The sequence below is a fragment of the Silene latifolia genome, chromosome 9 (genome assembly GCF_048544455.1).
Source record: "Silene latifolia isolate original U9 population chromosome 9, ASM4854445v1, whole genome shotgun sequence".
Lineage (NCBI taxonomy): Eukaryota > Viridiplantae > Streptophyta > Magnoliopsida > Caryophyllales > Caryophyllaceae > Silene > Silene latifolia.
The window spans coordinates 2,959,566-2,985,434 of NC_133534.1; the positions used below are offsets into that span (position 1 = coordinate 2,959,566).

Sequence of the window (25,869 nt, forward strand, 5' to 3'; positions counted from 1 at the left end):
TTATGTAATCATCTTTTCGTTTTAAAAAGAAATTATTAAAAAAAAAAAAATCAATCTTCATATGTGTTAATCAAATTAAACAAAATAAAAATAAAAATTGAAAGCTAATTTGCATACCTGACAATCTGACAATGGAGTTTCAAGGGATATCAATGGAGAATTGTTAGGAAGAGCATGTACCGTTTCTTTTTTTTTCTTCTGTTTTCAATAGCTTTAGGGTTTAGATAGGGTGGAATGGAGTTAGAATCCTGGGATGAGACTTGGGTATGGGATTCCAATGGTTTGGAATGGATTTAGAACCCCTTGGGTATCAAACTCCATTCCAAAATTGTCCAACCAAACACTTGAATGGATGGAATCCATTCCAAATACCCCAACCAAACACCCCCTTAGAATTTTACAAATTTTCATGTAAGACGGTATTATCCATCTTAAACTAAATTTAGACGATATCGCTATCGCTGATGATTCTGAAAATATAGGAATACTACGTAGAATTATACCCAATAAAGGAAATCCACGTCGAAAAACTCAACAAAATATACGAGTAATTATTACTCCATCTTCTAAAAGAAAATCCGATTTATTAAAGTTTCAAAAGATTTTTCGATCGTAAACCCTAACAAATAACAATTACTTGATTTTCTTGGTAATTTCTGTGATTTTTGATCAATTATGGCTCCCCCAGATGTTACTACCTCCTACAGATCTAGGTATGATAATTAACGATTAATCAATCGATTTTTTTTTATTAAACATAAGTACCTAGTATGTGATGAGAGGTCTGGTAAAATTATCATGAGATCGTCTCATATAAGATCGTTTCCTGAATGTTAAGTATAATTTGATATTTGAATTGTGGGTTAATTTTTAGATTTGCATACAGTGATAGGTTGACTACAAGGCAGATGGGTTTGCGGTTAAGGAATCGTCCGATGCATGACGATTTAGATGTTCCGTTTAACGAAATTGCTCGAATAGTTCGTCAGCTCGAAGATGTAATTTTCTTTCTCTCTTTTCTTTTTATTTGGCTAACCTTTTGTGTCCCAATCTTTTTTTTAGCGCGTACATAGTCGCATTACAATAGGGGGAGGAGGGATTCGAACCTGAGACCTATTATCCACAATACCTCCGTCTTAACCACTAGACTAAGACATCGTTGGTTGTGTCCCAATCTGTTTTATTATTATGTAGTTGGCGCAAGAGATACAAGCGGAAGCGAGAGATGAGAATCCTTTCGCGTATGACGTGGTAAGCCACAAACTCTTGTAGTAATCAATATCATGGTGAATTTCGGATTTATCCACTTTTGGTTGTGTTATGCAGCAAATGATGAAGATCAAAGTTGAAGCTAGTTTGAAAAACAACTTAAGGAGATTGAACCGAAGCACGGTCCTTTTCTCGCTATTTTGTTGCTTCCTGCTTTACCTTTGGCCCAATTTGTCGTAAAAATATTGTGTTCGTGTGATTGGAACAACAAATACAAACTCATGACCAACTCGAAATTTCTTCTATTGGTTTCAATCTTGTTTATAATTATTATTTCCAAGTTTATTGCATTGATTCAATCTAATTATCCTTATTTTCAAGTTTATTAGTTGGATGCGAGTATAAAACAAGTCCGTCAATGGTTTGGCAATCTAATTATCCTTATTTTCAAGTTTATTAGTTTGGCAATTCTTGGCTAAAACATAAGGCATTGTATCATTCATACACTTAAAAAGTTACCTTTAGTAACTCGGGTCCTTACCAATAGCGAAGTCAGGATTTGATTTAATCGGGGCGAAAATCACAGTTCCGAGTAGTCGAGTCATTTATGGTAATCACAAATGATTATTCTATCAATTATTCTAGGACTTCTCTAAATATCTTACCAAATGTGTTTGGTGTGGTGGTTGCTCACCTCATTCCTTAACCATGAGGTCAGGTGTTCGATCTCTGCCAATGGGAATGGAGCAAACTCTTTGGCCAGTCGTTTACCTCTTCGTGAGAGCACGCGCGGCGAGGGAATTATACACTGTTGTCGACGGTGGACACCCCGGTTTACACACAAAAAGAAAAAAATATCTAAAGTTTCCGGCCTTGTTGGGCATGCAATTAGGAAAAAGAAATTCAAACAAACTCCGATCGATTATGAAGCAAACGAAATACAATTAGAATCACAATTTTGGAATATGAGAAAAGATGAATAATAATAATAATAATAATAATAATAATAATAATAATAAGGCATGCATTAATTAATTTATTCTTAAAGTAGTACGGAGTACTCCGAATCTGTTTTGAAAATTTAAGGAAACGAATTACAATTAAGAATCACAATTTTGCGATATGCACCACACCCATGACCCATTATCGTCGACCTCTTCAAGCTCGAACCCCCAGACTCGGGTCACATATGAAGCTCAGCTTGCGATGACCTAATACGTGCTTAGTTAGATGCATTTTTATTAAGTCTGGATTTTTCATGAGATTATACCATGATTTGCTAACACTTCTGAATCGCACCAATGATTTTACGGGTAACCATGATAAGATTTGGATAATCAATTTTTCGGGAAGACGCTCCGACATTCTATATCAATTATAATTTAGAAGGGTTTAATTTTTTTGATCAAAGGTCTGTATTGAATCTGTTCATATATAGAGCAAACTATTCCTAATCTTGTTCAAACCAAGACAATCTATATTCTATAATAAGGAAATTAATTCCCATAAAAAAAAATACAATTTAGGAAATTAGTTATACGGAATTATTTCACAATTTGGAAATTTAAAGATTTACCAATTTAGGAAATTAATATCCGTTAAGAAAAATACTTCGTAACAATTTAGGAAATTAGTTCGAAGATTAGGGATTTTGCATGACCACTAGAGGAAGCATGCTAATTTTTTTTATTTTTTTTTTGTGACAAGGGAACCCGCAGCCGCTACCTTCGGTGTGCACTGGGTAAACCCTCTGGTGTACGTGAATAACGTGATAGCCGATTATTAGGGTCACATAATTTGAACAATCTGAACGGACAAATAACTCCATATAGACGATTATTTAGTCAGTTGTAAGGCGGTTTTACGCATAAATAATGAAAAACGGATTGAAACATAACCATATTATTAATGATTAAAAGTATTTATTAAAATAAACCCACATTAAGTAACGAAACCTTTTCCACAAATAATTTGACCGTGTTTAGTTTAAGACGGATAGTGTACGGCTTAACAAGACTTTACTTTTATTTTCTTATTTTTTTGAGCGAATAGGTCGTTTTCTTAATGAGAAGTCATACTCAAACGACATCAACATAATATGTTAAAATTAACAGATGCAAATCTATACAAATCTTGTTAAACGGGTCATAATTGAGCCGTCAAGTATTGCAATATTTGAGTCGGATGATCATCTCGTGAATATTATACTTCAATCAGTTGAAACAATTGGTACGACGAGTCGACGACCATAGTTGTGCTTAAGATGCATGGATATAGAATACGGACTTCTGATTATTTTATTTATATACCATGATTTGTTATCACTTTTGAATAGTTTCAAAGATTTTACGGGTAACAAACTAACAATGATAGAATTTCAATAATCAAATTTTCCGGAAAAAGAAATTCAAACATAATATAATATAACTAATTAATCATGCAACTATAGCGTGAATAATCAATTCATGAATTATACAACCAGTTGTACGGTATAGAATTTGAGCTTTGTAATAAAGTATTCGAGCTTTATGTTAAAGAATATGAGCTTTATTAGAAAGTATCTAAACTCATCAATTTACACATTAAAATATGAACTTTAAATTAGCTCAGAAAAAAATACATAAAAGCTCGGATTCTTATACCTTGTTGTACAATATTCTATATACAACTGGATGTATAATCATATTTGTGATAATAACATGATATTACTTGAAGGCAAATTCGGGAAGTTACTCTTATGTGATCCGGATTCAAATAAATTTTGGTACATCATCGATTATGAAAGCCGTACATTATTTTTATGTAAAATCGTCCTTAACTACCTCGAGAGTATTATACAATTAACAACCTGTATTAAACTGCATGACAAAAGACATGCATTAATAACAACTTTATTCTTAACTAGTACGTAGATCTCCGAATCTGTTTTGAAAATTTAAGGAAACGAATTACAATTAAGAATCACAATTTTGCGATATCCACCACACCCATGACCCATTATCGTCGACCTCTTCAAGCTCGAATCCCCAGACTCGGGTCACATATGAAGCTCGGCCTGAGATGACCAAATCCGTGCTTAGTTAGATGCATGTATATAAAGTCTGGACTTTTGATGATTTTATACCATGATTTGCTAACACTTCTGAATCGCAACAATGATTTTACGGGTAACCATGATAAGATTTGGATAATCAATTTTTCGGGAAGACGCTCCGACATTTTATATCAATGGGAAATTAATAAAGGAAAATTAGAATTGTATCTGTACATGTATCAAGAACATATATAGTGCAAACTATTCCTAATCTTGCTCAAACTAAGAGAATCTATAATAAGGAAATTAATTCCCATTAAAAAAATACAATTTAGGAAATTAGTTCTACGGAATTTGTACACAATTTGGAAATTTAAAGATTACCGATTTTAATTCCATTAGTTGTATTTTTTTTTTTTTTTTTGCTAATTAAGCGCGCACTTTGTCGAATTACAATAAAGGGGAGGACGATTCGAACCTCAGACCTATTGTCTTTAATAGCTCCGTCTAACAACTAGTGTAATGTATAATTAGAGAAGTAATTATTGAAAATTTTATCTGGGTTGTTTGTGAATCGTAGGTACGAAGTACTCCCTTCATCCCGGTCATTTGTTTTCCAATTTCATTTTAGGTGTCTCGATCAATTATTTACCTTTTTAATCAAGAATTTTTGAATTCATGGGATTTTGGTGGGCAAACAAACAAACACTTCAACGTCCTGTATTAGGATCACATAAGATTAAACAATCTAAACTATTTTACATAAGATCACATAATTTGGTGTTATTTGATCGTCCGGATTGTTTAATCTTATGTAACCCTAATACGAAAGAAACGTGGAAGTTTAATGTGCATGAGGGTGCAAGTGTGCAACTTGTAAAACAGTCTCCGCGTACATGGAAAGTCTTGTACCACTCCATCGAGACTTTTGGGGCACAAGGATGAAGATCAAGAAAACCGTAATAAGTGTAAGCGAAGACGGTTCAATAATTACTTCAATAGATGGCTGTTAGAATTTTTGTGTAAGACGGTTCAATTATAATAGAACGAAGTTGAATTGAATTCTACACTTGATCTATATGTATGTATTATATGGTTATTTATTTTTTTCTTTTTTTCTTTTTTTTTTTTTTTTTTTTGATGACGAGGAGGTTGGATCCTCCCGGATCGAGACCCCACCCTGCTGGCGTACATGCACTGTGTGAGTTCTTTCCGCTGGATTATTCCCTCTCCGGGCGTCAGGTCCCCAGGAAAGTGTTCATCTATGGTTATTTATTATTTTATTTAAGCGTATTTTCTTTGTAATTTTACATTTACAACTCCTTGGTGTACTACGTAAATATGGTCAATTTTTTTTTTTTTTTTTTTTTTTTTGACAGTATAAATATGGTCAATATAAGTAGTCTCCCGTTAAAAAAGAGAACAGACAACGTTGTCAACAATTATTCACTTGAGCATTACACCTTCCGTTTCAGTCATTTGTTCATCAATATTGAGCTCGCTTTCTAAATTTTGAGCCCTGTGTGTCATCTATAATAAAGTAAGAAAATATTAAATAGTAATATTTTGCGTGTTTTTAAGGTACACGTTAAAAAGCCCGCTTTCTAAATTTTGACCTCAGTATAAAATTAGGGTTTAACTAACTTAGGCAGCAAGGCATGTCTTTTATGACGCTATATTGCCTAATTACAAACCCTATGTTTAATTTTTCACGAGAGAACAAACATTAATGTCTTATTCAAAGAAAAGGTTAAGTAATCTTCCCGAAAGTTTAATTATCGAAATTCTATCATGGTTACCCGTAAAATCTTTGTTACGTTACAAAAGTGTTAGTAAAACATGGTATAAAATTATCAAAAGTCCGTATTTTATATCTATGCATCTTAAGCACAATTATAATGGTTGTCGTAACAATTGTTTACTTGCTCAATATAGCGTAACGCCAGCCAGGGAAATTGAACCCGAGTTACTATGGTTCGGTGAATCCGATGAAAGTAATACAATCCATGATTGTTGGACATTAGAAGCTACACTAACGTCTGATAATTATATCTGTGGTCCTTCTTATGGGATATATTATTCATGGAATAGTGATTACGTCTATTGTGAAAGTAGTTCGCGGTATTATCCTCCACGTTGTTTGTGGAATCCGGCACTCAATGAGATTAAAAAGTTACCACCGATGATTAAAAAACCTAATTTGTCATCCAATCTAACTTATTATAAAGAATATTGTGGTTTCGGGTTTGATCCTGTGACTGTGGATTTCAAGGTGGTTGCTATTATGGGTTATAAGAAATTGATTAATGATAAATATGGGGAAACTTATTTGGATTATCCTCTTTCTATCATGATCTACTCGCTAAAATCGGACTCTTGGAGATATTCAGGAGATTTATCGAAAAGCTATTATTTGCGTCCTAACTCGTGTTATGCTTTTGTGAATAGAATTTTTTATTGGTTAGGGTCGGACAAAGAATCTATATATATATATAAAAGAGAGTTTTTTCGAGCGATCTCAGAGCGTCCACATCATCAAAAATCAATTTAGGAAAGTATAATTTTTGATGTAAAAAATAAAGTGGAAAATCTTTTAATTATTATAATATGTATATTTCCTAAATTATATTCAAGTGATATTTCCAAATTTTTTATCAAACTTTTACATTTCATTTGGCAAAAAAACATCGTTAAAAAAATTATGAAAATAATATAATTAGCTTTGTGGAAAAAAATGCTCTCATTAGAGTATAGATTTCATATTATTTGCACATATTAAAGATGATGTACTTCCTAATACGTAAAATTGTGTACTTTTTAGTATGTTTTGTCCCACATTGGAAAATAAGTAGGAGGGGTGAATATACTACATATAAATAGTAGAATTGTCCAACATCGAAAGATTAGTATAAGGTGATGTGATCCTATGATTATAAATAGGAGGCATATTTGGAACTTATGTATCCACCCAAAAATTTTTGAGCCTCATAAATATTGTTTTAAAGAGCTCTTAAGATTTTCTATCATTATCTACGATATGATATAAAAAATAAAGTGGAAATCGTTGCAGGGAACTACCCGGGAAAGAGTTAAGAACATGAACAAGAAAATCAAAAAATACAAAACTAATGGTTTTACTAATGGTAGTCTTCTGACACAGTACAAAACTAAAGATTTTACTAATGGTTATCTTCTGAATGCAGTAATAGAGCGTTAATGAGTCGTTATATGTACGATGTAGAGATCCCTATCTAATGATCGAGACTAAGTGGTTTTACCTTCAAAGAAAAATAATTAATATGTATACAATAGTAGTTTTTTTAAGAAGAGACATGTATTTCTTGGTATGTTATATCTTTCACATTGAAAAATAATGTAGGCATGATGAACATACTACATCTAAATAATTAAATTATGTATCTCACATTGAAATAAGAGTATACGGTAGGGTGATTCTATAAATATAAATAGGAGGCATCCTTGAAACTTAGGTATTAACCCAAAAATTTTTCATATAAAAGATATGTACTCCCTCCGTACAACACCAAAGGTAACGTAGGGAAAAATGGAGTATTTAAGAAAATGTGGAAAAAGTAAGGGTAAAGAGGGAAAAAAAAGGTGGGGTATGTAATTGTGGGTTTAATTGTGGGTTGGTAGGTGGGGTATGTAATGGCATTTTGTGTAAATATCAAATGGATATAAGGATAACTTGGTAATGTTGTGGGCCAAATAAGGAATGCTACCTTTGGCGTGGTACGTCCGTTTATAGTAAGTGTTACCTTTGGTCTGGTACGGAGGGAGTACTTTTTAGTATGTTATATGTCCCACATTGAAAAATAATGTAGGTGTGATGAATATATTATGTATAAATAATAGAACTGTCCCATATATATACATTTTCTATATTATATTAAAGTGATGTTTATAATTTTGATATAAAAACTTTATATTTCATTTGACAAAAAAGTATCGTATGAAAATTTTATAATTAGATTGTGACAAAAAAATGCTATCATTAGAGTGTAGATTGTATTGTAATGTATTTTCTCATTATTAAATCGGGTTGATGTTAAAGTAGGTGCAAAAAAAAATGGTGTACTTAGTATGTTATTTGCCTTACATTGAAAAGTAATGTAAGTCTGGTGAATATACTATGTGTAAATATTAGAATTGTCCCACATCGGAAGATTATCATAAGGCAGAGTGATCTTATGATTATAAATAGAAGTCATAACCCAAAATCTTTTGATTCTCTTAAGTATTGTCAGAGAGAGCTCTTAAAAGAGTTTGTATTACTGTCTCTACAATAATGATTTCTAACCTAAGTTAATCTTTGGAAAAATTTGTAGTTATTATAATATATACTCTTTATTTCTTATTTTATATTCAAGTGATGTTTCTAATTTTTATATAAAAACTTTTACATTTCATTTGGCAAAATAATGTCGGTAAAAAAATTATGAAAATAATATTATTAGATTCATGGTAAGAAATGCTATCATTAGAGTATATATAGATTTCATATAATTTGCACATATTAAAGATGGTGTATTTCGTAATATGTTATATGTCGCACATTGAAAAATAATATAAGTGTGATAAATATACTACATATAAAAAATAGAATTTTCCCACATCGAAATATAGCATAAGATGGGTGATTCTATGATTATAAATAGGAGGCATCCTTGGAACTTAGGCATCAACACAAAATCTTTTGAGTCTCTTAAGTATTGTCTTGGAGAACTCTTAAAAGTTCATATCATTATATTTTCTACCTATAGATTTTATATGTCCCATATTGAAAAATAATATAGGTGTGGTAAATATACTACGTTTAAATAATATAATTAGAATTGTGTTAAAAAATATTCTATCATTAGAGTATAGGTTCCTATCATTTGCACATATTTCAATTATCATAAAAAAAATAGAAAACAAACGTTCATGGTAGCATGTGTAATCTATCAAAGAGGTTACCATGAAAAATTTCCAATATTATAATGATATAGTTAATTAAATTTTCATTTAAAAGAGAGATATCCGTACCAATAAAACAATAAAGGGTATTATTTTTTAATTGTTATTTTATTGTCACGCCTTCAAACTTAACGTCCATTTAACGGCCTTTATATTAGGGGGTACCATGGGCAAAAAAATGGAACCTCAAGGGTACCATAGACAGATTCTTAAAAGTAGGGGTAACGTAGAAAATTTGACAAAATTAAGGGGTACTATGGAAAATTTCCGTATCTAAATTATGTTAAATTTTTTTTGAAGAAAAACAACGTACAAATATTAATGGAGAGTACTTGATCATATTATTAAATTTAAATATAACTATTAGATATAATGAGTAGCAATTGTCTGTATTCGGTATTCGAGATCTGGTTAGATGTCGAACTAAGTGCAAAAAAGATGGTGTAATTCTGAGTATGTTATTTGTCCTACATTGAAAAACAATGCAGGTTTGATGAATATATATTACGTATAAATAGTAGAATTGTCCCAGATCAGGAAAAAATCTAAGTTTGGTGAATATATTACTTATAAATAGTAGAATTGTCCCACATCGAAAGATTAGTATAAGGTGGGATGATTATAAATAAGAGTTAACCCACGTATATATTAATCTTTTATTTTTTTTTAAAGAGATATTTTAATAATATGTAAACAAATCATTAGACATAGAATGTAAACATTAAACCCTTATAATGTTTTTTTTTTTGGCATTATAAATAAGTTAATTACCCCGTTGCAACGCACGGGCATTCATACTAGTACACTTCTAAATCAGACGTGATTATTGCTATCGACTTGGCTACAGAGGAGTGCCAAGAAATTGGACTACCCGAGGCACGTATCAAAGGTTCAATTACCTATAACACGTATTCCGAGTGTCTTATGGTATGTGATAATTCAATTGCCTTGGTTACACTTTACGATAATTACAAGTTTGAAATATGGACGTTAAATGGTAGGATTTGGAGTGACGAGTACACTGTAGTACTTGATTGTTGGATTCGGAAACCAATAGGTCATTACTGTGTGAGTAATAATTTGGTGTCGTTTGATAGTCCAAACGGTTTAATCTTATGTGATCCGGATACGGATGAAACGTGGAAGATTGAAGTGATCACGATTACTGGCTATGGTGTTTGCGAAACCTTGTCCGCATACATGGAGAGCCTTGTGCCGCTTAATGATCGAGACTTTTGGGAGAACAGCGTGTATTCACTCTCTTAATAAAGGAGTAAGTTTTAATGTAAGACGATTTTATAGTTGTACGGGTTTTTGCATGCATGCTTTAAAACTGGATCGGAGTGCATCAATAGGATGAATATTCCTCTTAGCTATGGAGAATACTCTCTTTATACCAGACCAATGGTAACATTGACCGTTTTGCCACTATTATGGTCGTAGGGAATCTTCGATATTATTCTTAGTCCATAAGACAAAATATAGTCATGTGAGAACTTGATTGATTTATCGTAATGAATGCTATAAAAATATCAAATTTTTATAATTTTTAATAATGTGTATATCTTATTCCTAATTCTAGTTATTGTAATATATTTAACTAGGTCGTTGATCGTAAATATTTCCTAGTTCTAGCGTCGTATATTTTCCGTATCTTGTGTATATTTCGATTTCCATATTCTCTAATTATCTAATCCTAGAATCGTAGCCTTGTACTCTAGTATATAAGTTGTATTCATGAATCGTAAACAATGCAATGCAATTCAATAATATTCAACCGTTCATAATTCTACCATTAGCTAAGTAATTCTATAAGTAGTATGTTGATGTTGTTAAACTCCTATTCCGTAATCCGTATGAGTTGGCCGGGTCTCCGTGATGGGTTGCTTTGGAGAAAAATAATAAGAATAAATTTTAGAAGCATTTTTTAGTCACTTTTGAAAAACAAAATACTATAAGCGATAATATTAAATGGACCATTATATTTCTAGGGATTTTAATTAACACGGCACTATCCAAAATTTGATATCATACACCATAATTAAAAATAAAGAAAAGTAGAGGCCCGAAGGATAAGATTTGTTTTACATCAAAGTGTAGTGGTTAACAAAAGGAAAATGAGTTAACGCCAGGTAATTTTCTTTTCAATAGGTCTTGGTATAGACGGGTGGGGCGAACAGACGGGTAAAGACCTCTAATAAAATGGGTAGGGGGACAAGATGGGGCACCCCCATGTGCTTTCCACTTTATGGCAAATGAATATTTTGTGAGGGGAAATGGTATTCGTCTATACGTATGGACGGATAGTGTCCGTCTATAATGAGAATTTGTGTTTTCTTTTTGGGATTACTGATTTCTTATAATAGTTCTAGTGTACGATGGTATTTCCTAGACCGGGTAAAAGCAACCCGATCCGAAAAGACTGACCCGAGATCCGAAGTGACCCGAACTACATCACCCGATTGTGACCCGAAAACCCGAATTGACTCGACCCGACCCGAACATGACCCGAGTTTTCCTGACCCTAATTGACTCGACCCGAAAATGACCCGATCCGAAACCACCAAACCCGAAAATGACCCGACAAAATATAACTCTAATTGAACCGAAAAGACTTGAAATGGCTATTTCTCTATTATTCATTGACCCGAAAATGACCTGACCCGAAACAACCCGACCCGTTTGACCTGAAACAGACCCGACAACAAACCCGAAACCCGAAAAGAACCGTCCCGACCCGAAGTAACCCAAACTCATTGACAGACCCGAATTAACCCAAACTCATTAACAGACCCGAATTGGCCCGACCCGAGCCCGACCCGTTGACCCGTTTTGCCAGGTCTATAATAGCACATGCATGCTATTATGACCCGTGCATTTTTTGCACGGGTATAAAACTAGTGTCTTATGGTATACCACGGTTCAATTATCGATTATGAAACCGTACATTATTTTTATGTAAAAACCGTCTATACTTAATGGAGAGTCTTATATACAATTAAGAATAAGAAATAGTAATTCTTGTGTAAGACGGTCTCACACTGTGACCCAATTTGTTTTTATGAAAAAAGAAAAAACAATCATTTATTAGTTGCAATAAATGAATGGTTTTCTTACACAAAAGGACCGTCTTACATATGGGACCGTCTATTCTGAAATTGGTGCCTAACTAATCCATGATTTTGTTGATGCTTTTGCTCCCATCAGTTCGTATATATTACTTGTAGAGAGATAGTTAACAGAGGAGGTAATTGAAATTGTATTATTATTGAATATATTTGTGAATTGATGAATAACTGACTACATAAGACCCTTATTTATAATGTAAAATATACTTTTACCGTTATCTAAATTATGAGATACAATATTACGGAAAATCAAATATCTAATTTCCTACCGATAGTAATACGGAGCAGTATTTTCCTATTACCATAACAATACTCTCCTATAGTCCTATTACGGTAACAACATTACTCCGTATATGATACGTATTACTATGATATATGATTATCCTTAGCGTTACCTTCGTTCGTATCACCGCCGTGCAATAAATCTTGAGTAATTAACGGAATACAATTGGTAGGACGCTCAAAGGCGCGCTTAAGATGCAAGGACACAAAATCTCGACTTCCGATGATTTTATACCATGATTTGCTAACACATTTGTATCGCAACAATGATTTTGAGGGTAACCATGATATGATTTGGATAATCAATTTTTCGGGAAGACGCTCCGACATTATCAATGAGAAATATTGATTTATTTCTCTCGTTAATGTTAACAATGGGTTTATTTATGTTTAATAAAGGACAATTAGAAGGGTTTATGTTTAATAAAGGACAATTAGAAGGGTTTATTTTTTTCAATTGGTCTCCCTTGTGACGGGTTACCATTTGTGACGGATATTTTGTGAGATAAAATGGTAACAAAATGGGTTAGTGGAGAAAGGGGACCACATGAATAGTGTTGCAGAAAGAGAAAAAGTGGGTACATTGTGAGGTAAAATGGTGTATCCGTTTTCAGCTTGTGACGGATATGTCATGTCTTCAATAAGAATTTGTGTATTTTTTTTGTTTTTGGCTCAAAATTGTGTATTGTATTGTACATGTATCACGTACATATATAGAGCAAACTATTCCTAATCTTGCTCAAACTAAGACAACCTATAATAAGGAAATCAATTCCCATAACAAAATAAACAATTAAGAAATTAGTTATAAGGAATTTGTTCACAATTTTGAAATTTAAAGATTAGGGATTACAAAGTAAGTTTCGTATACGGTGATTTTACAATATTATAATTGTAAAACGAATACAAACACAATTCTATTAGGGAGTAAATAAAAGTGATTACTAAAAGAACTTGTTTTACGATATACTCCCTCCGTCCTAGTCAATTGTTGTCCTTTGGTTTTGGCACAAAGAACAAGAAAGGGGTCAATTACCAGATGACAATTGGAACAAATTGAGTGTGAATGATTAAATTATTCATCAAATCCATTCTTAAAACAGAAAGGACAACAAATGACCATAACAGAGGGAGTATTTATATAGAACGGCCTTACACAAAACGAGTTTGAAGTAATTCACTTAAATTCTCCAATTCACGTGTTTGTAAAACTGATGAAAAATTAATTCCGCCGTGACAATCAACCGACACCTCAAACAACAATTTACCTCCATAACGTATTGGAGCTGAATAACGGTGGGCTGGTTGTGACTTGTGTTGATGAGGGGTGATAATAAATAATCTAGGCCCAAAATTACGCACATACCGTAGCTTCTTCAAGCATGATTGCATGACAATTTGAGATTGTATTCTATGACGGGTTTGTGGGCCTGCCTTCTAAATTTAGGATAGCATATTATTCAAGCCCGCTTTGTTAGCAGGTGGGACTAAATGAGCTTAATAGGTCGTCTCATCTAGACCGGACAAACGGTCAAACGGGTCGGTTTGGGTCGGGCTAATTTTGGGTCGGAGTGGACCGTTTTGGGTCCGGGTCATTTTTGTGTCAGCTGATATCAAGTAAATCGTCGATAATAATCAATTTGCAACAATAGATATTCGGATCGGGTTATTAGGGTTCAAGTCTTAAGTTCGTTTGTTGTTCCGGGTTATTCGGGTCGGGTGGGTGAATTTTGTCAAGTCTAGTCTCGTCCATGAACAACTTTAGCACCATCTCATTTTTCGTAAACTTAAATCGAGTCAATCTGAATACGTTCATTTAAATTGAGTTAATCAAAATACGTTCCATGTATATGCAAGGGCGGACTCAGGATTTAAAGTATGGGGTAGCGAAAAAACAATTTAGCCATGTATATCAATAAATTTTAGGATCGAGAAAAATATATAGTACATAACTTGTTAAATCTAATTCGTAATATGTATAACGAGTACAATGACTGCTTACATAATAACTTAAATTTTATTACTTCCCAACTAAAATTTCAATTCATGTTATATTTCTTACCAATTTACGATTTATTAATTTTTTTTTGTTTTCTAATTCAAAGATTATATTTTTTTATCTAGAGCAAAAAACAAAAGAGGGAATATGTATTTCATGAGAATCGAACCTGGGATCTATTGGTGGAAAAACAAAGCATTTACCATTGAACCATATGATGTTTATTACATATTTAATGCACTAATATGTAATTATCCATTATTAAGCAAATATTTGAGGTAGACAAAATCCATCCCATAAACGATTTTTTTACGTTTGGGGTAGCGGACGCCACCTTTTGCTACCAAGTGGGTCCGCCCCTGTGTATATGGGAGGTGACATCGATTCTAGAAACCACCTAATACTCTAATAGGAACATTTCATCACTCACAAACTTAAAATTAAGTCAATTTAAAGAGTGGGGATCGTTTGTTCTAATGTGTGTCACCAAATCATCTTCTAACACATCAACAAATTAATATAATTATTGCAATATTTTGTTTTACAACACCTGACGTGTCAAAATGTGAGTGGAGTGGCACACACATTGGGACACAAAAATGAAACAGATGACCCTTACTGCAATTCAAAATACCTTTATTTAAGTCGGGTCAGCTTTGTCAAGTCGAATCTCGATGTCGGCTATCCTACCTGGCACAGTCATCAGAATGTGAAGTGTAGGTCCCCTACCTACCCTTTGTATAAATTCCCCTTTTCTTCTTCTTGTTGTTCTTGAGCCTGTCGAATTATTATTGTTTTTCTCTCTCCGAATCTAATCGATCGGTCGATTAATTATTTATTCGCACTCCCAATTTTCATTCTCTTCGCCGCAATTGTTCATCAATTAGGGTACGTAATCAATTTACTTTTGTTTTCCATCGATTAATTTTGTTTTGATTTGAATCATCTTTACTTATCTGGTTTCCGTAACCCTAGTTTTGATTTTAGGGTTTATACTTCGTTAAATTGAATCGCTTTGTTGTGAAAGATTAATAGATTATCAAGAATGTTTTTGTTCGTGGATTTGATTTATACATGTGGAATTAAGTTTGACTATTTACCCTAATTTTGAGAAAGATGATCAATTCACGAAATTGTTTTAGGGTTTTGTGTGTGAAGTAGCTAAGCTTGTCGTAAAACAAGCAATTAATTATTATCTCCGATTCCTTGGAATTGCCGCACAATTTAAATTAGGTAGTTTAAAAGAATTGAAGGGAGTAGTAATGGATTAATTAGAGTTTGATCTTTTAAACGACTAGCGGTTTCCGAAGTTATCATGTTTTTTGGAATTTGAATGAGCTCTGGGAAACCCTTGAAAGTTTTCACTTTGTAGAGTGTTGATTTTTTTTCTGTTTTGGCTTTTATCGCTGTTCATTTATATAGTTGATTGGATTTCTTCTCCCTGTTATTTGCTGTACGTCGTAGATTGCTACTATAGGGCAACCTTAATACGTTTTTGAGATATTGGGCGAGAAAAAGATGCAGCCTTTAACAATTGTGTTTGTACTTGTGACTTTTATTAAAGAAGAAACAATCACATTCACATCCCTTTTAAAATAACCGGTAGTTAGTGAACTGAAATGCATGTATTCTTTCTTAGCCAAGAAGTTGAGAGCTTTGATTAATTCTCTCCGATTAGGAGTATCAAAAATATCCAATAGAGCTGTTCTTTTTGGAAGCTAGTCGTTCTTTTGGCAAGTGCAATAATACTGTGTTAATTTCATTTCGGAAAATAATTGATTTTGGCAATCTTCTACTGATTTGTAGTCCATTTACGTTATAAGTTAGTCTCGTAAAGACATTTAATGTGTATAGATTCCTTAAGCGTCAGTTGAATGCGTGATTGCTCACGAAGTTCACGTGATATGCTAATTTACCTCTGCGGTCTACATTTTAGGCGGCGAGAATGTCAACTCCCGCAAGAAAGAGGTTGATGAGGGATTTCAAGCGCTTGCAGCAAGATCCACCGGCTGGTATCAGCGGTGCTCCTCAAGACAATAACATAATGCTTTGGAACGCCGTGATATTTGGGTATGTTTGAGGAAGATTATAGATTTTTCGTCTTTTCTTTCATTGGCCGTTTTAGAGTTTAAAGATTGATCCTTTTTTTTCCTCGTTTCAATTGCAGACCTGATGACACACCATGGGATGGAGGTAAGCAAAATTCCAATAGAATGCTGCTTTAAGGGGATTCTTCTTATTAACCTTTTACCGTTGTTGAATGTGCCTGACCTGCCTTAATCTTGCTGAACACGTTCTTGACAAACTTCATCCCTATTTGGTTTTTTTTTCTTTGACGTGCCTAGACGTTTGTAGAAACATTCTTTTCTGCTAAACTTGGTATTTAGTGGGGTAGTTACTGTGTTAATCTCTAATTTATAGCCTTTCTAATTCTCTTAATAGTTGTCTTCAATACATATGAGTCGACTAATATAGACTTTTGCAGAAGAATTCTTTTCTGCTAAACTTGGTATTAAGTATGGTAGTTATGTGCTGTGCATTAATCTCCAGCTTTCTGCCTTTTATAGCATTTCGGCTTTCTATTTTTTTTTATTATAGTTTTTTTTTTTTTTTTTCAAAACCACAAAGTTTCGTGTTATATGGGTTTATGATTAGTTAATTGTATGTATTGAAGAACTGGTGATTTTTTTTAAATTATCATATCCACAATTTGATAAAACGTTTATAACATGAGGGCTAAGATGTTGGGGTGGTGTGAGTTATGGCTTAGAAGAATGTCTTCAGAATTGCCTTTGGAGTCCTTTTATTTAGGAAAATGTTTACTCTAGCGTCAAGTCTGTCATTTGCCCTCAAAGCTCTAGCCCCTCTTTCCTTTAGCCTTTTGTTGGTCATTTGTATAACTTCGTACTTTTGAATCTGTCAGGCACGTTCAAGTTGACACTTCAATTCAGTGAGGATTATCCCAATAAGCCGCCAACAGTGCGCTTTGTATCTCGAATGTTCCATCCTAACAGTAAGTTAAAAATGCATGTCTTGTACTTCAATTTTCTTTTCACTATCTCCTGTACATCTCTGCATTTAAATTGTATGACTAGCGTAGTTTCATTTACTGACATGTTCAATGCCCCTTGAGGTGTTTGTCCAGCTTAGTAAAACCTAACCGTATCATAATCTTGTATGATTGTTTTGGTAGTGGAGAGGATTATGGGTCATGTTGAATGATTTGCGATTTGACAAATTTGCAAAACACCAATCAAGATTCAAGATCATCATTAATTCATTGTTGAACGTATGATCTGCGGATGTGGATTCTATGCGGTGTTTTGACTCTTTTGGGCCCATCTGAAACTGGATGGCAAGCACAGTTGCAGTATAAAATCTGCGGCGTATTAGTAAAAGTCCTTGTAATGCTTCAGCATTTAAAGATTGATTTGAGTTCGTCTACTTTTTTTTTGCATTGTACCTCCTGTTACTCCTACACTTCAGTTAGCTGCCGTGTTGTATATCCGACACCTACTTGTCCAATACTGCACTACACTTCGACACTTCACTTTACACCAAAAAATTGAAAAATTCGAACAAATAGCCGTATCCGACACTTGACACGTGTCAGACACGGGTCGTGTCTGAGAGTCAGGGTAACACAGTTGTACCCTCATATTTTCAGCTGCTCGCTCTCACTTTTAATGTTCATTCCACTTCTGATTTTCACAGTGTCTTAGGCCAAACTCTTAAGAAGTCTGTCTGAAAAAGATCAAATGAGAGATACTTAATATTATACTTATTTCCATATAATTAAATTATAATATCTCCCCCGAACGCTAACCTTCTCCACAGTCCCACCCTTGCTTACTGCCAAAACCCACTTGAAGCTAAGGTGGCTGGCGCTAAAGTAATTCAACGAGAGTGATGGCCTATGAGGGTTGTGGTTAAGGAAACAAGGGAGGAAGGAGAAAGGGAATGGCTGAAAGAATGGTGGTAGGTGAGAGGAGGATGGGATCTCTGAGAATAAGGTTGTCTGTAGAAGAGACTCGGTGGATTTTGGCCAAGCTGGCTGGGCTGGGAATGTGTGCCTGTGTAGTGATTCATGGAGTGCAGACTGCAGAGTGATGGTTGCTAGTGGGGGTCTGGGGGAGGAGTGAGTTAAGGTTGCTATGTGATTTCCGGTTAAATTTAAATAATCTGGAAATGTTAACGAGTCATTTGTAGTGTTAATACATGATGCCCATGTTTCTATAAGAATATTTGGTAATCTTGAACCAAAAAAATGCCTAATTAAAGAATGAAGAAAAAATGGGAAGAACAAAGAAAACCTTCCCCAAAAGAAAAACAATAATTACTTAAAGAGGACGTACAAAATTTTATACTTGAATCCATTATTTTGTTCATGACTTCATTCTGTTGCATGATTATTTTACTGTGCGACGTTAGTATGAGACTGGCTCATTTTAGCTGATTTATTTTTGTCTTATTAGTATATGCGGATGGAAGCATCTGTCTTGATATCCTACAAAATCAATGGAGTCCAATCTATGATGTTGCTGCTATCCTGACTTCAATACAGGTACAGAGTTATCTTCTGCTTCTATTGTTTTATAATGAATGGCTGTTTTTTTGACAGCCGAATGAATGGCTGTATATTGCGGTGTTGTTAGGTTAATGTTTTAGTTAACCCAAAGACAAGGACCCGAACTATCGAATTTTTTTCCGTTAAGGATCTAATTATAAAATTTTACAGTTAAGGAATTCATTGATAACTGCTGTTAATCATTGTATGCCTAGTGCCTAGGATTTGGCTATCTACTTTGGTCTTGTCATATTTTTAATGTGGTTTCTTTATCACCCCACTAACAATTAATGGATTTCTCATATTTTATTTAGTTAACATTGATCAGTTTTTTACCCATTTTATTATGGGTTGAAACAATCAATTCGTTAAGTTTCCTTTTTTTTCTTTCTTTTTACATGTTTTAGCTTGTAAAGTTAGCTGAAACTAGAGGTGATAATCGGTCAGTCAGGTCGGTTTTAGGCCGGGTCAAGCCGGACCGGGTTATTATCGAATTCAGGTCATGCTGACCCGACTACCCTTTTGGGTCGAGTCGGATTCGGGGTGGATCGTTATTTGGTCGAGTCATTTCGGGTCGATTCATTGGATCAAGTCGAGTTTAGATGGTTCATTATCTTGCCTAGTTACTTTATCGCATTACATCAAGTTTTTACCATTGACTTTAGTTTTCGAACTCATTATTTGGTTTAAGTCAATCCTATCAAATTAAATACTAAATCACTTTCATTTTGATCAATAATGAAGTTATTTATTTTTGTCGGGTCATCATTCTAACCGAGCCAATATCGGGGGTTCAATCTGGCTGGGTTGAGTTCCGGTTCGATTCACTAATTACCGGGTCGTATGCGCCTATGCAGTGTCGTGTCACGAACTGGTCGGTTTGGGGTGGTTAATTTTTTTCGCGAGTTCTCTTAGGTCGGGTTTCAATCGGGTCGTGTCATAAATGTGAGAATACTTTCTGTTCCCGGATTAACCGAACTCATATATGGCCTAATAAAAATGTGATGGCCTAATACAAATGTGACCCCTAGTAAAATTCCCTAATCAGGTATTTGTTATACTTTTTTTCAATAATAATGATATAAGTATTTGTTATTATTGTTATTAATATTGTTTCTATTAATTTACAATATTCATATCATGGTACTTGTACCCCTAGTAAAATTCCCTGATCAGGTATCACTATTCATTTTAAACATCAAAACTTGTAGGAAAAAAATGAAAACATTGAACAAATTTATAATTAAACCAATTCCGTATTGCATTTAACAAGCCAAATGAAGTTGACAGCCAAACTCCTTAAGCAAACGGCAGAATGAATATATTAACGTCAGTCAATGACGAGGTCCTTAACTGTAATGTTATATAGTTCGGGTCCTTAACTGGAAAAATTCTGATAGTTCAGGTCCTTATCTTTGGGTTAACTCGTTAATGTTTGGGGTTGGTGTTAGGGTAAACTGCAAAATTTTTATAGTGAGCGTGAAAGGTGTATATTACTATATTAGGCAAGTTTGAAAGCTTCGTGCCTCAAATGTCCGTTGCTTGTTTACTGTGGAAGGGACAAGAATTAACATGTGCTCGTAAGTAAAACCTTATATCCTGGCGATCAACGGTTCAGAAGCATACTCTTGTTTCCTTTTTGATAGTCGGAACTCCGAACTGGTTAAGGGATTGTTAGGATTCCTTTGTGCGTGGATCGTACTGATGGTTGATGTTACTCTATAAAGTTATTTCCTTTAATATTCGCTGGGGTTGCCCCGGGCACAGGCTACCTCACAGGGCATTATCTCCAGAATCGGGGATGTTTTAGCCTATGAATTCTGTAGGCTGTCTTGTCCAGTATTGTTTGGTGGTGTATTATTGAGTTTGAGCAAAGTGTTATCCAGTGTCACACAGTGGTACTATTTGTATTTAAACGTCTTTAGTGGATGCCACCTGCTAAGAGATTTTATGTGGTCGTGTGGGTAGCTTAAACGTATATCCTTAGATGGCCCTTGGTATCTTAAATAAGAGTGATATTGCTTTGAACAAAGCTTCCTAATAAGGTGACGTTGAATGTAGCCAACTAGTGTTTAATTGTTCGGTCTAGCAAAACATTCGATTGTAGGAGTTAGATAGGAAAACTAAAGAAGATTATCAGATCTTCTGTTACTATTCTAGAGCTCCATATATTCCTCAGCATTCCAGATAGTGCGGTAACTTCTGTCGCATAAACCTTGCTGATTAATGGAATATATCCCCCTGGTCCCCTTGTCTATTAATGGCTTCTTTTCTTTTTGTTACCACTTTTATGCACCCTCTCAATCAAGTCATTTTTACTATTATTTTTACAAAGATAGGTTCCGTGACGTTTAAGAATCTCATAAAAAAATTTGGACCCTTAAGTTTTACTTCGGTTTTCAAAATCGTTTTAATCTTTATTCTCGATTTAAATTCTAAGTTTTTATAAAAGAAATCCAAATTTCGATTTTACAACCTATAAGTTTAACTTGGCTTTTGTATTAGGTTTCACTCCCCTTTTGTTTTTCACTTTTCCTTTTCTATATTTTCGCATTTTGAGGTGTGCGTTCACCCATGGACGGTTCTAAAAGATGATTCATGTCAGCCGACCCAAATCATTTTGGGATTAAGGCTCTGATGTTGTTGTTGTAATTAAGTTGATTAAGGGGGTAGAAAAGAACCTTTTGTAATCTGAAGGGGAAAAAAAGATGAAAGTGGAATGGGATGTAGAATTGCGGTTTGGATTAGATACGCCATTTCGTATGGCGGGTTTAGTGTGCCAATTAACAAAACGGCGTCTCATCAAAAACATTGAGGGAGTAGATTTGGACTAATTCATTTGATTAAGGGGATAGAAGAGAACCATTTGTAACCTGAAGGGAAAAAAAAATGAGAAGTGGAATGGGATGTAGAATTGCGGTTTGGATTAGATATGCCATTTTGCATGGCGGGTTTAGTGTGCCAATTACCAAACAGTGTCTTATCAAAAGAATTGAGTGAGTAGAATTGTGGTTTGGAACTTTGGATTAGATATGCCATTTCGCATGGCGGGTTTAGTGTGCCAATTACCTAACGGTGTTTTTTTTCCCTTTTGTAAATAAAAGAAGAAAAAAAAAAGCACGGTTCTTGCTTCTGGGAATCGGGTGTAATTTCCATGCATTATTATGAGGCTCTCGATTCTCAAACACATAGTTTCATGCTTATGAGTTATGACTCTTGTTTATGTCCCTTACAGTCATTGCTTTGCGATCCCAACCCAAACTCACCTGCAAACTCGGAAGCTGCCCGGATGTTCAGCGAGAACAAGCGGGAGTACAATAGGAGAGTACGGGAGATTGTCGAGCAGAGTTGGACTGCCGACTAAGTTATCCTGCTGGCAATGTGGGGGCTGTCCTTAAGGACAGCCCTGTGCTTGAATCCTAATAATCATCTTCACATGTAACAAGGGAGAAAAACACAAATGTGAATTCGCCTTGTAACTTTTTACATATCATATAATGTGTAATATTACTTGATTGTCAGAGAAGGATCGGATTGTACTGTAAGGTTTTTTTAGACTTCTAAAACCGTGGATTTATTTTGTTTCGTTGATAGTCTATATTGATGGATTGTAAGTGCATTGCCATTCGAATCGTGGATGTTGAAACCCTGTGTTGATTTGGTTGCTGGTTTTTCTTAGTCTGGACCAGACTTTACTTGACCCTATTCTAAATAGACCCATGAGCTTGAGAAAGAAAAAAATGAAAAAAAAAAATCGTGGGACAAATTTTCTTGGAGACGCTTGATACAAGTATTTAGGGTATATCGAATGAGTATTGAACTAGTTTAGATCCCGCGCATAAATGCGCGGTATTTATAGAATTTTTACTTTTATACTACTGAATAATGCTAAATTAATACCTCACTAATTTTTCATATTTCATGTCATTATAGTTTGATATGAGAAAAAAAATTGAACTGTAAAATTATTTAAGAAAACGGAGTAAAATTGAACTGCAAAAATTGAACTGCAAAATAATAATGGTATTTAATTGTTCATTTTCTCGTTATTATATATTTTTTCGAGAAAAAAAAAATTAAAACTGAAAATTAGTCAAAGAGATTGAGTAACGTGCTGAAATGTATTTTTTAAAAACTATTTTTTATACCACAAAGTTAATGATTCCAATTTATTAATTCTCTCATTTGTTTTTGTCATGTAATTAATCAAAACGATTTATAGTTTTGTTTATACATAGTATGCGTCAAGTCATTCTCAAATAACAGCATCAATAAAAGATTTAATAGTTTATAGCTTTATATTATTTATATTTTAATTAAAATATTATAGTTTAGTGTTTCGTAAAAATTATAAAATTTGATGAAAAAGTTAATATTAAATGAAAAAAATTTTTATAATGAAATACATTATAATTATTAATTACCTTATTTAGTGAATACAATTAAATTGTCAATAGTTTCCTTATTTATAAAGATGCTTTTTGGTGGGAAAATTTTGGAGTTCACCTATTCATTTAGTAAATAGAGGATTTGAGAGTATTTTCCGTAAATATTTAAGAGAAGTCTACATATGATAAAATGATCAGACTTTTAATTGCTCAAGGCTACCACCTAGGTAGCACCAAAACGGACACGGACACGGGACACGGACACGACACGGACACGTGACACGGCATCCCTTGAAATTTAGGACACGGGACACGTTATTTAAATTTAATAAAATATATATTTTATAATTATAAACGTTCGATTTTATTTTTATAAAAGTATTTGATATTAAATTTAAATAAGTGAAGCTAAAACTTACCCTTGATTATAACTCGTTTTCATTTACCATCCAAACGAATCTTTTAATCAATCTCTTTCGACAGCTCATTTCACGCTTAAAGAACATCATTCACCCCAAATGATGTCCAAATGTCATGGACACGCGTCGGACACGGCCGAAATACCATGGACACGTGTCGGACACGTGCCCGAATAAATGTAGAAAGTTAGACACGGCTTTGTAGGTGTCCGACACGTTTCGAGGTGTGTCCGAGGAGTGTCGGTGTCCGACACGGTGTCGGACACGGGACGGCTGATTAGGAGAAGTGTCCGTGCTACCTAGGCTACCACGTCATTGGTGCTGTTTGGTTCGGCTTTTAGAAGTACATTTCTACCGATTAAGCACAAGTTAGGTCAAACAATCAATTTTGAAAAAGTTAAAAATTTCTTTTAAGCCCAAAAGTCAACTAATTGGTGCTTTTAGCTTTTACTTTTATTTTAAAGATTTTTAATGCATAAATGAAAAATTATATGTTGTAAACATGTCAAAATAAAATAAAATAAAATACTTTTTAATTCATATTTTTTTCACTCTCTACAAATCGAGATCCATCTTGATATACAATTTCAGAATCAAATAACAAGTACTTGTATTAAACAAATTTCAATGATTATCCGATTTTCTTCCGATGACTAGTTTATTGCACATTGATTGCTACAAAGGTTATCCGTTGCTCCGCAAAATTTGTGAGGTTGCTTTGTCTGACCTGAGAAATCGTCCATATGATTTACGAACATTTTTGTCTCGGGACCTAGAAATCTCGAAAACCGTGTATTATATTCTATTTTGAGCCGTTCGGGAGGTTGTACCGGGTCGTGTTTCTATTTCTCCTGATTTTCCTACCACGTGTCAAGGGTCACTTCAAGAGTTATCATGTTCAATTTCAGCACCAATTAAAAAGTATTTAACATATTTCAACGAGTATTCTTTTTTCGTTCAAGACTCGTTTATCGCACTCCGACAGCCTCAAATTTAATCCGTTTCTACACGAAATTTGTGAAGTTCTATTTGATGTGAGAAACTCTCTGTGTGATCTACGGAGATTTTTGTTCGGAGACTCTAAAATCCTAAAAACTATGTATTATACACTTCATTTTGAACCGTTCGAGAGGATGTTCCTAATCGTGTTTTTTCTAACACGTGTCCAGAGTCGCTTCAGAAGTTATCCTATGGTATTTCAACACCAAATCACAAGTATTAAACAAATTTAAACGAGTATCCGATTTTCGTCCAAGACTGGTTTATCACACACCAACAACCTCAAATGTCATCCGTTTCTTCGCAAAAATATTGAAGTTGCCTTGTCTGATGTGAGAATCCTTTCGTGTGATTTACATACATTTTTGTTCCAGGCCCCTAAAATCCCGAACACCGTGTAGTATACACTCCATTTTAAGCCATTCAAGAGGATGTTTCGGATTGTATTTATATTTCTTTTGATTTTTCTACCACGTGTCAAGTGTCGATTCGAGAGTTACCCTATTCAATTTCAGCACCAAATAACAAGTATTAAACAAATTTCAATGATTATCCGATTTTTGTCTGAGACTGGTTTATCGCACACCGACAGTCTCAAATGTTATCTATTGCTCCGCAAAATTTGTGAGGTTGCTTAGTCATACCTGAGAAACCGTCTGTGTGATTTACGAACATTTTTTTTCTAAGACACTAAAATCCGAAGACCTTATAATATACATCCATTTTGAGCCGTTCTGGAGACTTTACCGGGTCATGTTTTTGTTTCTCCTGATTTGTCTACCAAGTGTCAAAGGTCGCTTAAGGGGCTATCCTATATTCCTATTCAATTTCAGTACTAAATAAAAAGTATTAAACAAATTTCAA

At 34.0% G+C, this 25,869-nt stretch overlaps 2 protein-coding genes across 3 annotated transcripts; both read left to right on the forward strand.

The window, feature by feature from the left end:
- The first annotated feature begins 477 nt into the window (after positions 1-477).
- LOC141602347 (bet1-like protein At1g29060) lies at positions 478-1,544 on the forward strand. Of its 2 annotated transcripts, none has more exons than XM_074422644.1 (4): positions 478-713; positions 875-998; positions 1,195-1,251; positions 1,327-1,544. In XM_074422644.1, exons 1-4 carry the CDS (start codon positions 676-678, stop codon positions 1,447-1,449), a joined length of 342 nt encoding a protein of 113 aa, XP_074278745.1. In that variant the 5' UTR covers positions 478-675; the 3' UTR covers positions 1,450-1,544. The 2 variants fall into 2 exon arrangements, with proteins under 2 accessions (XP_074278745.1, XP_074278746.1); XM_074422645.1 differs by having other exon boundaries at positions 887-998.
- Positions 1,545-15,274: 13,730 nt separating this feature from the next.
- LOC141598714 (ubiquitin-conjugating enzyme E2 2) lies at positions 15,275-22,830 on the forward strand. Its single transcript, XM_074418458.1, has 6 exons — positions 15,275-15,520; positions 16,569-16,702; positions 16,800-16,825; positions 17,556-17,645; positions 19,108-19,196; positions 22,435-22,830. The coding sequence occupies exons 2-6, from the start codon at positions 16,578-16,580 to the stop codon at positions 22,561-22,563; spliced, it is 459 nt and encodes a 152-aa protein (XP_074274559.1). The 5' UTR covers positions 15,275-15,520; positions 16,569-16,577; the 3' UTR covers positions 22,564-22,830.
- Positions 22,831-25,869: the final 3,039 nt, after the last annotated feature.